This window comes from Muntiacus reevesi, chromosome 7 (genome assembly GCF_963930625.1).
Source record: "Muntiacus reevesi chromosome 7, mMunRee1.1, whole genome shotgun sequence".
Classification (NCBI taxonomy): domain Eukaryota; kingdom Metazoa; phylum Chordata; class Mammalia; order Artiodactyla; family Cervidae; genus Muntiacus; species Muntiacus reevesi.
In genome coordinates, this window is record NC_089255.1 from 21,589,995 (window position 1) to 21,606,152 (window position 16,158).

The following is a 16,158-nucleotide window of genomic DNA, read 5'->3' on the forward strand; positions in this document are numbered from 1 at the left end:
CCATATAAGGCCTGTTTAAATCAGAAAATCTTCAAAGAGAAAGGGTGTGTGTTGTTGGCTTCATCTGTTAAGTCTGTAAGTCCACTTCTCCCTTACCTGAGTTTGCTAACCCTACCCTCCTCTAGGAATATGGGGATAGGATTGGGGTGGTAAGAAGTGGATGGATATCCTATAGGAAGGGGAAGATGATATGGAGAAAGATGGTAGTGGTGGTGGTAAGTAGTGGTGAATTTGATACATAGTTTGAATGTATAATCCACAGAATTAATAGATGGATTGGTTGTGGAATATAAGAGAAAGAGGAGTCAAAGGTAATATAGTTTTGTTTTTGATCTGAATCTGTACTTTTCTTATTGTGGTAAAATACATAATAATATAAACTTTACCATTTTAACCACTTTAAAATGTACAGTTTGTTGGCATCAAGTCTATTCACATTGTTTTGCAGTTATCCATCTCCTGAGCTTGTTCATTGTCCCAAACCGAAATTCTGTATCCATTAAATAATAACTCTCCATTCCTACTCCCACCTCCAGCCCCTGGTAACCACCGTTCTCCTTTCTGTCTCCATGATTTTGATTACTCTATACCTCATATAATGGCTTTCCTGGTGGCTCAGGGGTAAAGAATCTGCCTACAGTGCAGAATGAGTTCAATCCCTGAATCAGGAAGATCCCCTGGAGACAGAAATGGCAACCCACTTCAGTATTCTTGCCTGGCAAATTCCATGGACAGAGGAGCCTGGTGGGCTACAGTTCATGGGGTTGGAAGAGTAGGACATGACTTAGTGACTAAACTACCACCACCATACTTCAAGTGAGTGGACTCATACAATGCATTCCCATTTATGTTGTACTTAGTTCAGTTAGCGTAATGTCTCCAAGGTTCCTCCAAGTTGTAGGATTTGTCAGGATTCCATTCCTTTTTAAAAAAAATTTATTTATTTTGACTGTGCTGGGTCTTCAATGCTGCATGGGCTTTTTTCTAGCTGCAGGAAGCAGGGGCTACTCTCTTGTGGTGTGTAGGCTTCTCATTTTGGTAACTTTTCTTGTTGCAGAGCATGGGCTCCAGGGTGCATTGGGTTTCAGTAGCTGAGGTGTGCTAGCTCAGTAGTTGTGGTTCCCAGGCTTTAGAGCACAGGCTCAGTAGTTGTGGTACATGAATCTAGTTGCTCTGCTGCATGTGGGATCTTCTTGGACCAGGGACTGAACCTGCATCTTCTGCATTGGCAGGTTGATTCTTTACCATTGAGCCACCAGAGAAACCCCAAAATTCTATTCCTTTTTGAAGCTGAATAATCTTCCATTGAATGTACATACCACATTTTGGCTATCCATTCATTTATCTGTGGACATTTGTGTTGTTTCTGCCTTTTTGGTTATTATGAATAATGCTGCTATGAACAAGGATATAAAGATAGCTCTTTGAGTCCACGGATATAAAGATATCTCTCTGAGTCTCTCTTTTTGTTCTTTTGGCTATATACCCAGGAGTGAGATTGCTGGATGATATGGTAAATCTGTTTACTCTTTTTTTTAGGAACTGCCATACTGCTTTCCACAATGGCTGCATTATTAGACATTCCCATCAGCAATGCACACGAGTTCTAGTTTCTCCACATTCTTGCCCATACTTGCTATTTTCTGTATAAAAATATTGAAAAAAATAATAGCCATCTTAATGGGTGTTAAGTAGTATCTCATTGTGATTTTGATTTGCATTTCCCTAAGTGATTAGTGATGTTGCACATCTTTTCATGCCCTTATTGGCCATTTGTAGAACTGTTTGTTTTTGTTGTTGAGAACATTGTATTTTAGTTTATAGTAGATACATAATCCCTTTTGAAATCTTTCTATGGTAATTTGCCTAGTTAAGTTTTCTATTTCTTTTTTGATTTTTGAAAATTCTCTTTCTCTAGGGAATCATTAATTTCCTCTTGTCTTTCAAATTTATCGTTGAAGAGCTACATATGGTATTTTCTTTAAAAAATCATTTTAACCCTAGACTAAAGCTATTTGTGTACTTTCTATTTTCCTTATCAGACTTCAGATTCTTCAAGGGCATAAATTATTATCTCTTAGATGACATAGAATATTTCCTTGAACATGTTATTCATGTAATAATTTTTGGTTAAAAATATGTTAATTTCTTTATTTAATCTTTGATTATTTACCAATATGACTTAATTTCAACTTCATAAAATATTAAACAACTTAGTAACAAATTTCAAAGTGAAATACTATATGTAACTTTATATATGATTTAATATAACATTTTGAATATACAACTTGTAGCATTTTTAGATATTTAAGGCATTCTGAACAAAAAAACATTTGTTAGTAACTGGTGGGAAATCAAAGGAAAATAGGGAAGGTGAGTGAGAAACAGATAAAAGGAACTAACATTTAGTGAGGATTTATTATCCTCTAGTCACTAGAGGCACTTTACATAGAATATCTCTGATGCTTCATCACAGTTCTTTGGAATGGATATTGTCATCTTCTTTTACAGATCAGAAAACCGGGACTCAGGGAAGTAACCAGCTAGTAGGTAGAAGCATCTTTTTCAGTAGGAATGAGGAATTTCTATGAGTTTTGATGCTAAAGAAGCATAAGTAACTTCTATGTGGAATACTAAGTAACTCTTCTTATTTTTGAGTTCTTGCTGATGTCTTTTTGTGACAGGAGTGTAAGAGTGAAATGAGGACAGGGCTACCAGAGGACTGTACTCCTCCCCTCTGAGAGTGCTGGAGAAACAGACACGAAGCAATCAATCAGACTGAAAGTACTTACAGGCTGTTTATATGGTCTATGATAATGGATTGCTGTTGAGTCTTATGGTGAATTATAGAGCTAGTTAGTTAGTTGGTTAAATCGCTCAGTCGTGTCCGACACTTTGTGACCCTGTGTACACCAGGCTCCTCCATCCATGGGATTCTTCAGGCAAGAATACTGGAGTGGGCTGCCATTTCCTTCTCCAGAATTATAGAGCTAATACATGCTAAGTCACTTCATCCATGTCCGACTCTTTGTGACTCCATGGACTGTAGACCACCAGCCTCCTTGGTCCATGGGATTCTCCAGGGAGGAATACTGGAGTGGGTTGCCATGCCCTTTTCCAATAGAGCTAGTACCTTCCATCAAATAACTTGTATTATTCTGAGAAGCCAAGCAGACATAGATGGAATGAAGAGAAATATTTAAATCTGATAATTACTAAAAATGCGTTGAGGCTCCACAGAGCTTATGAGTTGATGCTGAGGTGCACAGTGACTGGCACCCCAGAAACGTGTCATCAAGCTTTTTCTAGATGAGACAGCCTCCATCTGTTGCAGAGGCCTGATGTTCGTTCAGCTTGACTGGGGATCTTATGTGCAGCCTCTTGGATCTACAGGTTTATTAGAAGAGCTTGTTCACCTGCTCCCTAAACACCTGCTTCACCTGTTTGTTCCTCAGGGTGTAGATGAAGGGATTGAGCACTGGGGTCACCACGGTGTTGAGCAAGGCCACCACCTTGTTCCTGTCCTCCCCCTGGCCGCCCTTGCCCGACCGGACATACATGAAGATGCAGCCGCCATAGAAGAGAGAGACGACAACGATGTGGGAGGAGCAGGTTGAGAAGGCTTTCCGCCTCTCCTTGGCTGAGGGGATGTGAAGGATGGTGTGGAGGATGTGGCCATAGCAGGTGGCCGTCACGGACAGAGTGCCCAGTAGGCTGACGTTGGCCAGGATAAAACCCAGAAGCTCGATCAGACTTGTGTCTGCACATACGAGTTCCAGGAGTGGAAAGTTGTCACAGAAGAAATGATCAATGATATTGGGACCACAGAATGGCTGCTGAAATGTGAAGAAAGTTGGAACAATGATGATAAAGAATCCTGTGACCCAAGAAGAAAGAACTAGCTGGACACAGACTCTTTTGCTCATGATGGTGACATAATGCAAGGGGTTGCATATGGCCACATACCTGTCAAAGGACATCACTGCCAGTAGGAAGAACTCTCTGGTGCCCAGGAAGAAATAGAGAAAACTTTGTAGGAAACAGCCTGCCAGGGAGATGGTCCTGTTTCCTGTCAGGATGTTGGTCAGCATCTTGGGGAAGATGACCGAGGTGAACCAGATCTCTAGGACAGCAAAGTTGCGGAGGAAGTAGTACATGGGGGTGTGGAGGCGCCTGTCCGTGAGGGTGAGGACCACGATGAGGAGGTTCCCCAGTAGAGTGAGCAGGTAGGTCAGGAGGAGCCCCAGGAAGAGGAGCGCCTGCAGCTCACAGGCGTCTGAGAGCCCCCGCAGGATGAACTCGGTGACAGCGGTGTGGTTCCCCGTGGCTCCTCTGGCATCTGCTGGGAATGACCACTCAGAGGTGTGCGGCTTCAGGAGTCGTGATGTCCTGGGGATCTGAGGACACTCGGATCTGAAAGGAAAGAGGGATTTTGAGCTGAAGGAATCCTTTATTTCTTCCACCTGCAAATCCCTTTCCCTCCCTCGTCAGGCCAGTTGTCCAGGTCCCTCACTGAGTTAGCATCAAGTTACATACTTTGATTTAATTGTCTGGTATTCTTTGGAGAAAGTTTTGCCTTAACCAATTCTTTTTCCATTTTTCTTGTTTCCGTTAGGAAGTGTTTGTCCCTTTAAATCTTGATCAGATGATGTTTTTTCCCCACATTTGTCCAAATGTTTTAAAGGGTCTCTCAAATAAAGTAAAATATTTCCTCTGCAAATCCTGCATCCATTGGTCACAGGCCTTTATCAAAAACACTAGTGGAAAATTTACTCTAGAACTTGTTACAGAGGCATTTGAGTTAGAGACTTAGTGTTTGTACCTGAGCTCCATCATTTTCTAACTTGTCTGGGGCCAGGTCTTTAACTTCACCAAACTCTGCTTCTTCAGTGGGAATAAAACATGTTATTTGTAGATTAGGCATCATGGTCCCTTCTTTGGGATAAATTCCTAAGTAATCGTAATGAAGAATAATAATGATAAATGCTCATATTTAGAATTGTTCATTGGTTCAATTTCAATTTTAAAGAATATGTCTTTGTCTTGAATAATCTTTTTCTAGTTCTTACATTATTTAACAGTGTCTTACCAACTTCCCCGGTGGCTCAGGTGGTGAAGTGTCTGCCTACAACGCAGGAGACCTTGGTTCGATCCTTGGGTTGGGAAGATCCCCTGGGGAAGGAAACGACAACTCACTCCAGCACTCTTGCCTCAAAAATCCCGCGGACAGAGAAACCTAGTAGGCTACCGTCTGTGGGGTTGCAAAGAGTCGAATATGACTGAGCGACTTCACTCACTTAGAGATCTGGATAAAGAAGTAGGCATTCTTGCCATCTGTTGTCCTTTATGGAAATAATAGGTAAAGGCAAGCTTCTGTGAAGAAGAACTGACTCTCTCTGAGACAGGAGCACAAACTAATGTGATAAGCCTGCCTCAGAGAAATGGTAACACAGTGCAGTATAGCTGTGTAAAATATGTATTTATATGGAGAAGAATTGGATGAAAACACAGGAAAATGAGCATAATTGCCATAATAGGATGGGAGGATGGCGGGTGATTTTTCTTCTGTCTCTTTATTATTTTTATTATTGCTTATAAAGTAACTTAAATTCAAAATCAGAAAAGAAGCCAGCACAATGAGCCAATTTGGTCTAAGAGTTGGGTAAAACAATTTAGCGAGACAAAGGGGAAATAAATGGCTGTCTGTGAATAGAGGGAAAGAAAGCCATAATGATTCTGTGAGCCATCAGCTGTTGCTGAGTCAGGACACTGAGAATGATGCAAAAAATCAAAGAAGCGAGCTGTGCCATAGCCCACCAGTGGGCACCTGGAAACAGATGGCAGGCTTCCAGACAGAGCATCCAGAGGAATCAAGTTCCCCTTCCCCACACCAAAAATTGCAGCAACGTAGATTACCTCACCAGATACTAGATGAGATACTCAGTTGTCTTCAAGGCAGTTCTCATGATGGGGAGACTCCAGGTTTTCACAGGAAACTCCCCACTCTGCAGGGTTGCCTGAGGAGTATGCTTTCTGGGGGCTCACCAGAGATGCGAAATGAAGGACGCGCCAGAGCTGTAATGTGTTCTGCAGATCATGGACGCGAGCAGGTCCTGTTCTCTTGTACACAGTACACGCAGGTGTCTGCAAATATCCATATTTTCCAACAATCAATCTCTCTTAAGAAATATTCTCTGACTCTCTTGCCATCCACACATCCTCAGATATCCTTAGAAATGAACAGTCTCTGAATATTCCCCAGAACTTCAGCAGTTTCTCAGGAAGCTTCTGTTTTTCTGATCCATCACCATGTCATGGACCACTTTCATGGAGAAATGGATATGAAAACCTGTTTAATTATTCTTCCATCCCTCATATAGTAAGGCAGAGACAGACATCAATAGATGCTGATTAGTTTAACTCATCTTCAGTTGGGCTTAAGAAGTTTCTGGTCCTTCTACGAGTATGGTGTCCATAGAGATTTCTGGGGTGAAATAATTGTGGCAGACTCTTTGTCTTGGACTGCTTGCAATTCTCTTTGATCTCCTTAGAAGCTCAGAGATACAGAAGGTGCAGAGCTCAAACTTAACCAATCTAGAGATTCATGTTACTCTCTTACTGGAAGGAGCTATGCTTCCCTGGAGATTCATTATCGTCAGTGGTAATAGGACCTAAGAAGTTCCCTTACCTCTTACTTTCTTCAGTTTTGAGATTTAAAGTTTACTTTGTTTTGACTGAGAAGCTGAGAAACCTCTAAGGAATTTTAACTGTAACAAAGAAACACAGTTAACAAAACATTCAAAAAGTTTTGTGATGTGCTATTGTATGATAAGTATGGCTGTAGATGCCACAGACAGGCAGTATCTTGTGGGGAAGACAGACATTAAGTAATCAGATAAATATTAATGACTATTGTGATTAGTGTCTGAAGAAGAGCTCAGAGGATATATCCTGAACGAGACTGAAGGATGATGAAAGGTATTCCTGGTAGAATTACATAAAGTTGTTGCTGTTCAGTTGCCAGTCGTGTCTGACTGTTTGTGATCCATGGACTGCAGCACCCAGGCTTCCCTGTCCTTCACCAGCCGCTCCGCCCCAGTTTGCTCAAACTCAAGTCCATTGAGTCGACGATGCCATCCAACCATTTCATCCTCTGTCATCCCCTTCTCCTCCTGCCTTCAGTCTTTCCTAGCACCAAGGTCTTTTCCAGTGAGTCAACTCTTTGCATCAGGTGGCCAAAGTATTGGAGCTTCGGCTTCAGCATCAGTCCTTCCAATGAATATTCAGGGTTGATTTCCTTTACGATTGACTGGTTTGATCTCCTGGCTGTCCAAGGGACTCTCAAGAGTTTTCTCCAGCTCTACAGTTTGAAAGCATCAATTCTTTGGTGCGCAGCCTTCTTTATGATCCAACTCACATCTGTACGTGACTACTGCAAAAACCATAGCCTTGACTCTATGAATCTTTGTGGGCAAAGTGATGTCTCTGCTTTTTAATATGTTGTCTAGATTTGTCATAGCTTTTCTTCTAAGCAGCAAGTGCCTTTTAATTTCATGGCTGCAGTCACCATCCACAGTGATATTTTTAACCCAAGAAAATAGTCTGTCACTGTTTCTTTTGTTCCCCCATCTATTTGCCATGAAGTGATGAGACTGGATGCGATGGTCTTTGTTTTTTTGAATGTTGCATTTTAAGCCAGACTTTTCACTATCCTATTTACCTTCATCAAGAGGCTCTGAAGTTCCTCTTCACTTTCTGCCATAAGGGTGGTGTCACCTGCACATCTGTGATTGCTGATATTTCTCCTGGCAATCTTGATTCTAGCTTTTGCTTCATCAGCCTGGCATTTCTCATGATATGCTGTGCATGAAAGTTAAATAAGCAGGGTGATAATATACAGCCTTCATATACTTCTTTCCCAATTATTAACCAATCCATTGTTCCATGTCCAGTTCTAACTGTTGCTTCTTGACTTACATACAGGTTTCTCAGGAGGCATGTAAGGTATTCTGGTATTTCCATCTCTATAAATTTGAGATGTGAAGAATAAATTGGAGTGTGTGTGGAGGTGAAGGACCTTTAATTAAGTAATTAATCATTCATTCAATAAATGTTTATTGAGTACCTACAGTACCTACTGTGTGCTAGACTCTATACTGTGTACTGAAGATGACTGTGAGTGGTGAACAAAGCAGAGATGGTGTCCAGTCCCCGTTGAGCATCCTCTCTATTATGTGAATCTTTGTAAAATGGTGTTGAAATTGTGTTCGTCTTGGTTCTTGGGCCATTCAAGCTATAAGTACTTTGTAATCCCACTTTCTTTGGTCACCAAGCTACTCTGTGCACTGGAGAAAACTGACTGATGTAACGTGACTGTCAGAAATGGTATGATTAGGAGCCAGTGGTATGTTTGAAAAGGCAAATGAATGACAGGCTTTCAGTTCTCTAAGTGCATTAGTGGGTTAATCTGACTGGGGTTATCTTTCCTGATAGTCTGGTTATCCTTAATGTAGTCAGAAGGCTACCAACTCACTTTCTAAACACCTGGTCACCTCATATAAACTGCATGTGTAATCACCTTATTCCTGGTAGAGTCATGACTACATCAATAACATAAGAAGTAGGCTCATATGACTGGATAGCTGAGGTTAAGAACCTTACATGGCACATGGTTGCATCTGCTGAGATGTGGTTATAGAAATTGTATCCCTTCTCTGGTCAACCAGAAGTTTCATAATTTTCAGTTAGACATGATACAGCCTACGTGCTTGGTGTCACAGGTTGATTTGACATAGTGCCTGTGATAGCTTCTAAGCTATCACCCGATGACCCATCTCCTGATATCCATGCCCACGTGTTATCCCCTCCCCTTGTGTGTGGCTGTGCCTAGTGATGGTCTTCTAATGAATGGAATACAGTGAAAGGGATGAGATGTCATTTTTGAGAATGTTACAAAGACTGTGGTTCCATCTTGCATGTCCTTTTTGCTCTCTTGCTTGCTCTGAAGGAAGCCATATTATTAGCTGTCCAGTAGAAAAGCCCACATGGCAAGGGACTCATGTCTCCAGCCAACAGCCAGCAAGGACTTAATGACAATGAACAGCCACTGTAGTGAACATGGGAGCAGATCCTCTCTTAGACAAGCATTGAGATGACTACTGTTGCAGCCTGTACCTTGGCTGCAGTCTTATGAGATATCTGGAGCCAGAGGCTAATACAGTTCTCATTGAGATTCTGGTCTTTATTCCGTAGGTGTCCTGATGGAGCACTCAGTGCATTTTTGTTGTTCATTCGCCAGTCGTGTCTGACCCTTTGTGATCCATGGACTACAGCACTCAGGCTTCCCTGTCCCTCACTATCTCCCAGAGTTTGCTCAAACTCATGTCCACTGAGTTGATGATGCCATCTAACCATCTCATCCTCTGTCGTTCACTTCTCATGTCCTCAATCTTTCCTAGCATCAAGGTCTTTTCCAATGACTCAGTTTTTCATCAGGTGACCCAAGTATTGGTTTTAGCTTCAGAATCAGTCCTTCCAATGAATTTTCACAACTGATTTCCTTTAGGATTGACTGGTTTGATCTTGCTGTTCAAGAAACTCTGAAGAGTTTTCTCCAGCACAGCAGTTTGAAAGCATCAGTTCTTCGGCATTCTTTACAATCCAACTCTCACATCTGTATATGACTATTGCAGAAACCATAGCTTTGACTCTATGAATCTTTGTGGGCAAAGTGATGTCTCTGCTTTTTAGTATGTTGTTTAGATTTGTCATTTGTTCCAAGGAGTAAGTGTCTTTTAATTTCATGGCTGCAGTCACCATCTGCAGTCACTGTTTCAGTTTTCCCCCATACATTTGCCATTAAGTAATGGGACCAAATGCCATGATCTTGCTTTTTGATAGTTGAGTTTTTTTTTTTTAATTTTTATTTATTTATTTATTTTGGGCTGTGCTGGGTCTTTGTTACTGTTTGGGCTTTTTTCTAGTTGCAGCAAGCAGGGGTTGTGGTGCACAGGCTTCTCACTGCAGTGGCTTCTCTTGTTGGGGAATATGCACTCTTGGTCTCTTGGGCTTCAGTAGCTGTGGGACATGGGCCTAGTGGCTCTGCAGCATGTGGGATCTTCCTGGACCAGGGATTGAACCCACGTCTCCTGCATTGACAGGCAGATTCTTTACCACTGAGCCACTAGGGAAGCCCAAATGTTGAGTTTTAAGCCAACATTTTTGCTCTTCTCTTTCATCTTCTTCAAGAAATTCTTTAAATCCTCTTCTCTTTCTGCCATAAGGGTGGTGTCATCTGCATATCTGAAGTTGCTGATATTTCTCCGGGCAATCTTTATTCCAGTTTGATTCATCCAGCCTTGCATATCACATGATGTTCTGTGCATGGATGATACTTTGTGTATGAGGTGTGAAAGTTGCTCTTTGTGTCCGACTATTTGCAACCTCATGGACTTTACAGTCCATGGAATTCTCCAGGCCAGAATACTGGAGTGGGCAGCTGTTCCCTTCTCCAGGGGATCTTCCCAACCCAGGGACTGAACCCAGGTCTCCTGTGTTGCAGGAGGATTCTTTACTATCTGAGCTACCAGGAAAGCCCGAAAAAGTATCATCAGATAAGATTCAAATGCATGTCAAGTATAGCAGTACCAATCTCTCCAAGGAATACAACTTACTTTGCTTCCCTGGTTGTTCCATGCCAAATACGTCAAGGCTATATATTGTCACCATGCTTATTTAGTTTATATGCAGAGGTCAGTTCAGTTCAGTCGCTCAGTCATGTCCGACTATTTGAGACCCCATGAATCGCAGCACGCCAGGTCTCCCTGTCCATCACCAACTCCCGGAGTTTACTCAAACTCATGCCCACCGAGTTGGTGATGCCATCCAGCCATCTCATCCTCTGTCGTCCCCTTCTCCTCCTGCCCCCAATCCCTCCCAGCATCAGGGTCTTCTCCAATGAGTCAGCTCTTCGCATGAGGTGGTCAAAGTATTGGAGTTTCAGCTTCAGCATCAGTCCTTCCAATGAACACCCAGGACTGATCTCCTTTAGGATGGACTGGTTGGATCTCCTTGCAAGTCCAAGGGACTCTCAAGAGTCTTATCCAATACCACAGTTCCAAAGCATCAATTCTTCTTCGCTCAGCTTTCTTCACAGTCCAACTCTCACATCCATACATGACCACTGGAAAAACCATAGCTTTGACTAGATGGTGGCTCAGGGGTAAGAAATCCTCTTGGCAGTTCAGGAGATGTGAGATTGATCCCTTAGTCTGGAAGATTCCTGGGAGAAGAAAATGTCAACCCACTCCAGTATTATTGACTTTGAAATCCCATGGAGAGGAGGAGCCTGGTAGGCTAGGGTACTTGGGGTCACAAAACAGCTGGACAAGACTTAGGGACTAAACAACAACAATGACCATTAATATAGCTGAACATCTTTTCAATTATATTGGTCCTTTGAGTTTACTTTACTGTCAGTGTCTATGTATATACTTATCTCAATTATCTGTTGGGTTATTTACCTTTGTATATTATAGAAAATAATCATTTATTTGTAATTTACATTCTTCTGTCTACCTCCTTCCTGAAAGTTCATTTAAACCTCTTCATGCAGTCATTTCTTCCTTGACCTTGTATGAAATTCAGGAGAGTAATGCAAATTTTCTGGGCATATGTATAATTTTAGAAGTCCTTCACTCACCATTTGTTCAAAGAATGGGATTATTGAATTGCCTGGTCCTATATAATTGTTAAAGGTTTGATATTCATTTAAAGTAAATTGTATTTCTATTGATGCATAAGGCCTGTTTCAGGCAGGAAATCTCAAGAGAGAAATGGTGTGTGGTTTCAGCTTCCTCTGTGTTAACTATGCAAGTCCACCTCCCCCTCACCTGAGTTTGCTAACCTTGTCCTCCTCCAGAGATATGGGCACAGGATTGGTGTGGCAAGTAGGGATGGATTTCCTAGAGGACGGAGAAGGTTATATGAACAAAGATGGCAGTGGTGGTGGTAAGAAATGGTAGATTTAGTACATATTTTGAATGTATAATCCACAGAGTTTGCTGATGGATTGACTGAGAAATAAGAGAAAGGAAGGAAGTCAAAGGTAATGCAGTTTTGTTTCTGACCTGGAATCTGTACTTTTCTTATTGGTTAAAATACATAATAATATAAAATTGATCATTTTAACCATCTTAAAGTGTACTGTTTGGTGGTGTCAAGTACATTCACATTGTTGTGAGATCATCACCATTATCCATGTCCATAACTTTTTCATCATCCCAAACTGAAATTTTATATCCATCAGATAATAACTCTCCATTTCCTATCCACACTTCCTGGTAACCACCATTTTACATTCCATCTCTATGATTTTTTCTTGATCACTCTATACCTCATATTGTGGAATCTGACTATATTTGTCCTTTTATGTCTTGCTTATTTCACTTAACATTGTGTCTTCAAGTTTCCTCCATGTTGTAGCATTTAATTTATCAGAATTCCATTTCTTTTTAAGGCTGAATAATATTCCAATGTATGTACATACCACATTTTGTTTATCCATTCATTCATCCATGCACATTTGAGTTGTTTCTACCTTTTTGGCTGTTGTGAATAATGCTGCTGTGAACACAGATGTAAAAATATCTATTCAAGTCCTTCCTTTCAATTCTTCTGGGTTTATGTCTAGAAGTGAGATTGCTGGATGATATGGTAAATCTCTGTTTACTTTATTTAGGAACTGCCATACTGCTTTCCACAGTGGCTGCATCATTTTATACTCTCATCAGCAATGCACCAGAATTCTAATCTATCCATATTCTTGCCAACACTTTGTATAATCTGTTCAAGAAAAATTTTTAAATAATATCCATCTTTATAGCTATAAAATAATATTTCATTTTTTATTTTAATTTGCATTTCCCTAATGATTGGTGATGCTGCCCAACTTTTCATGTACTTACTAGCCATTTGTAGAAGAGTTGTTTTTGTTGTTGAAAACATACTCTTTAGTTTATAGTAGCTGTTTAATCTTTTCTTGAAATCTTTCTATGGTAATTGGGCCAGTTAAGATTTCTATTTCTTTTTACATTTTTGAAAATTCTCATCCTCTAGGGAGTCATCGCTTTTCTCCAGGTTTTCCTTTTTGTTGTTGAAGAGCTACCTGTGGTATTTTCTTACAAAGATCATTTTATACCCTAAAATGTTGTTATTTGTGTCCTTTCTATCTTCCTTATTAGATTTCAAATTCTTTGAAGGCATAAATTAAGTGTTATGCACTGAAATGTGCATTTCCTTGAACATGGCATTTGTGTAATAATTATTTTGGAATAAGTTACCATGTGAATTGATTTCATTATTTAGTTAATATTTGATAGCTTACTAATATGACCTAATTTTCATTTTCATGAAAATAATGAACATCTTAGTAACAAATTTCAATAGGTTTAATACTGTATTTAACTTTGTATAAGATAAATAGGATATTCTGAATATGAAATTTATAGTATTCCAAACAGAAAAGTTTTGTTAACAACGGGTGTGAAATTTAAAAGGAAGAGAGGAAAGGTAGGATGAGGTACAAATGAAAGAAACTAACCTTTAGTGAGACTTATTATGTGCCAGTCACTATTTAAGATTCTTGCATAGAGTATCTCATTTGACTTTTATCATAATCCTTTGGAATGGATCCCCATTTTACAGATGAGAAAACTAGGGCTCAGGGAAGTAACCAACCAGGAGGAAGGGTCTTTATAAATAGGAATGATGAATACCTATGAATTTTAATACTAAACAAAGAGTTTAGTATTAACTTATATGCAGGATAATAAGCAACTAAACTTATTTTTTGAATTCTTAGGGATATATTACTGTGACAAGATGAGGACAGTGCTAACAGTGTTCTCCTCTTCCTTGAGGTTGTTGAAGAAACAGAAACACAAAATCAGTCTGAAAGCAGTTTCTGAGTATTTATATGGTCTATCATAACAATTGGTTTTTGAGGCTTATGGTGAATTACAGAGCCAGTACCTCTCATTAAAAAGCTTGTATTCTGCTGGGAAGCGAAGCATATAGATGGAATGAAGAGAAATACACAAATATGATGATTACTAAAAATGCCTTGAGGGGCCACAGAGTTTATGAGTTGATGCTGAGGTGCACAGTGACTGGCACCCCGGAAACGTGTCATCAAGCTTTTTCTGGATGAGAAAGCCTCCATCTGTTGCAGAGGCCTGATGTTCCCTCAGCTTGACTGGGGATCGTATGTGCAGCCTCTTGGATCCACAGGTTTGTTAGAAGAGCTTGTTCACCTGCTCCCTAAACACCTGCTTCACCTGTTTGTTCCTCAGGGTGTAGATGAAGGGATTGAGCACTGGGGTCACCACGGTGTTGAGCAAGGCCACCACCTTGTTCCTGTCCTCCCCCTGGCCGCCCTTGCCCGACCGGACATACATGAAGATGCAGCTGCCATAGAAGAGAGAGATGACAATGATGTGGGAGGAGCAGGTTGAGAAGGCTTTCTGCCTCTCCTTGGCTGAGGGGAGGTGAAGGATGGTGTGGAGGATGTGGCCATAGCAGGTGGCCGTCACGGACAGAGTGCCCAGTAGGCTGACGTTGGCCAGGATAAATCCCAGAAGCTCGATCAGACTTGTGTCTGCACATACGAGTTCCAGGAGTGGAAAGTTGTCACAGAAGAAATGATCAATGATATTGGGACCACAGAATGGCTGCTGAAATGTGAGGAAACCTGGAATGATGTTGAGAAGGAACCCTGTGATCCATGAAGAAAGAACTAGCTGGACACAGACCCTTTTGCTCATGATGGTGACATAATGCAAGGGGTTACATATGGCCACATACCTGTCAAAGGACATCACTGCCAGTAAGAAGAACTCTGTGGTGCCCAGGAAGAAATAGAGAAAACTTTGTAGGAAACAGCCTGCCAGGGAAATTGTTTTATCTCCAGTCAGGATGTTGGTCAGCATCTTGGGGAAGATGACCGAGGTGAACCAGATCTCTAGGACAGCAAAGTTGCGGAGGAAGTAGTACATGGGGGTGTGGAGGCGCCTGTCCGTGAGGGTGAGGACCACGATGAGGAGGTTCCCCAGTAGAGTGAGCAGGTAGGTCAGGAGGAGCCCCAGGAAGAGGAGCGCCTGCAGCTCACAGGCATCTGAGAGCCCCCGCAGGATGAACTCGGTGACAGCGGTGTGGTTCCCCGTGGCTCCTCTGGCCTCTGCTGGGAATGACCACTCAGAGGTGTGCGGCTTCAGGAGTCGTGATGTTCTGGGGATCTGAGGACACTCGGATCTGAAAGGAAAGAGGGATTTTGAGCTGAAGGAATCCTTTATTTCTTCCACCTGCAAATCCCTTTCCCTCCCTCGTCAGGCCAGTTGTCCAGGTCCCTCACTGAGTTAGCATCAAGTTACATACTTTGATTTAATTGTCTGGTATTCTTTGGGCAAATTTTTGCCTTTACCAATTCTTTTTCTCTTATTCTTATTTATGTTAGGAAGTGTGTGTCCTTTTATTTCGTCTTGATCAGATGATGTCTTTCCCCATATTTGTTCAAATGTTTTAAGGGATCTCTCAAATAAAGTAAAATACTTCCTCTGCAAATCCTGTATCCATTGATCACAGACCTTTATCAAAAACACTGATGGAAAATTTACTCTAGAACTTGTTACACAGACATTTCAGTTAGAGAGACTCCGTGTGTGCACCTGAGTGTGTGCACCTGAGTTTCAACATTTACTAACTGGTCTGGGGCCAGTTGTCTAACCTCACGAAACTCTGCTTCTTCAATGGGAATAAAACAGTTCACAAGGGAAAAGTTCTGCAGAATTTAATTTAGTAATGTATACTCAATACCTCACGCAAGGTTGACCACTGACCATGCAGTCACATAATGCTAGTGATTTTTATTTCTCTCTTTCTGACTGATATTCTTGCAGGATGATTAAGGGTAAGTAAAAATAAAATTGGAGAAAACATACTTGATTTAGAGCAATGTGTACTTAAACAAAAAGTTTTAAAATATAAAAATATTATCAGGTCATCATGGACACTTTAATATATACAGAAAATGAAAAGAATCACCTGTAGTCCTACAGAGACAACTGCTATTAATATATTGATTTATTTCTATTGTACTTTTCT

The 16,158-nt window shown here is 41.0% G+C and overlaps 2 protein-coding genes across 2 annotated transcripts; both read right to left on the minus strand.

The window, feature by feature from the left end:
* Window positions 1–3,398: 3,398 nt before the first annotated feature.
* LOC136172521 (olfactory receptor 6E1-like) lies at window positions 3,399–12,399 on the minus strand. Its single transcript, XM_065941984.1, has 3 exons — window positions 12,395–12,399; window positions 11,892–11,963; window positions 3,399–4,413 (listed from the first exon to the last, which is right to left on the minus strand). Exons 1-3 carry the CDS (start codon window positions 12,397–12,399, stop codon window positions 3,399–3,401), a joined length of 1,092 nt encoding a protein of 363 aa, XP_065798056.1.
* Window positions 12,400–14,278: 1,879 nt separating this feature from the next.
* LOC136172522 (olfactory receptor 6E1-like) lies at window positions 14,279–15,896 on the minus strand. Its single transcript, XM_065941985.1, has 2 exons — window positions 15,871–15,896; window positions 14,279–15,309 (listed from the first exon to the last, which is right to left on the minus strand). Exons 1-2 carry the CDS (start codon window positions 15,894–15,896, stop codon window positions 14,295–14,297), a joined length of 1,041 nt encoding a protein of 346 aa, XP_065798057.1. The 3' UTR covers window positions 14,279–14,294.
* Window positions 15,897–16,158: the final 262 nt, after the last annotated feature.

Coding starts and splice junctions, on each gene's coding strand:
- LOC136172521 (XM_065941984.1), bottom strand. Junction 4,414..11,891: donor GACAAGGTTAGCAAACTCAG/GTGAGGGGGAGG, acceptor CTTTCCTTTCAG/ATCCGAGTGTCCTCAGATCC.
- LOC136172522 (XM_065941985.1), bottom strand. CDS start 15,896: ATGGTCAGTGGTCAACCTTGCGTGAG. Junction 15,310..15,870: donor AGTGGTCAACCTTGCGTGAG/GTATTGAGTATA, acceptor CTTTCCTTTCAG/ATCCGAGTGTCCTCAGATCC.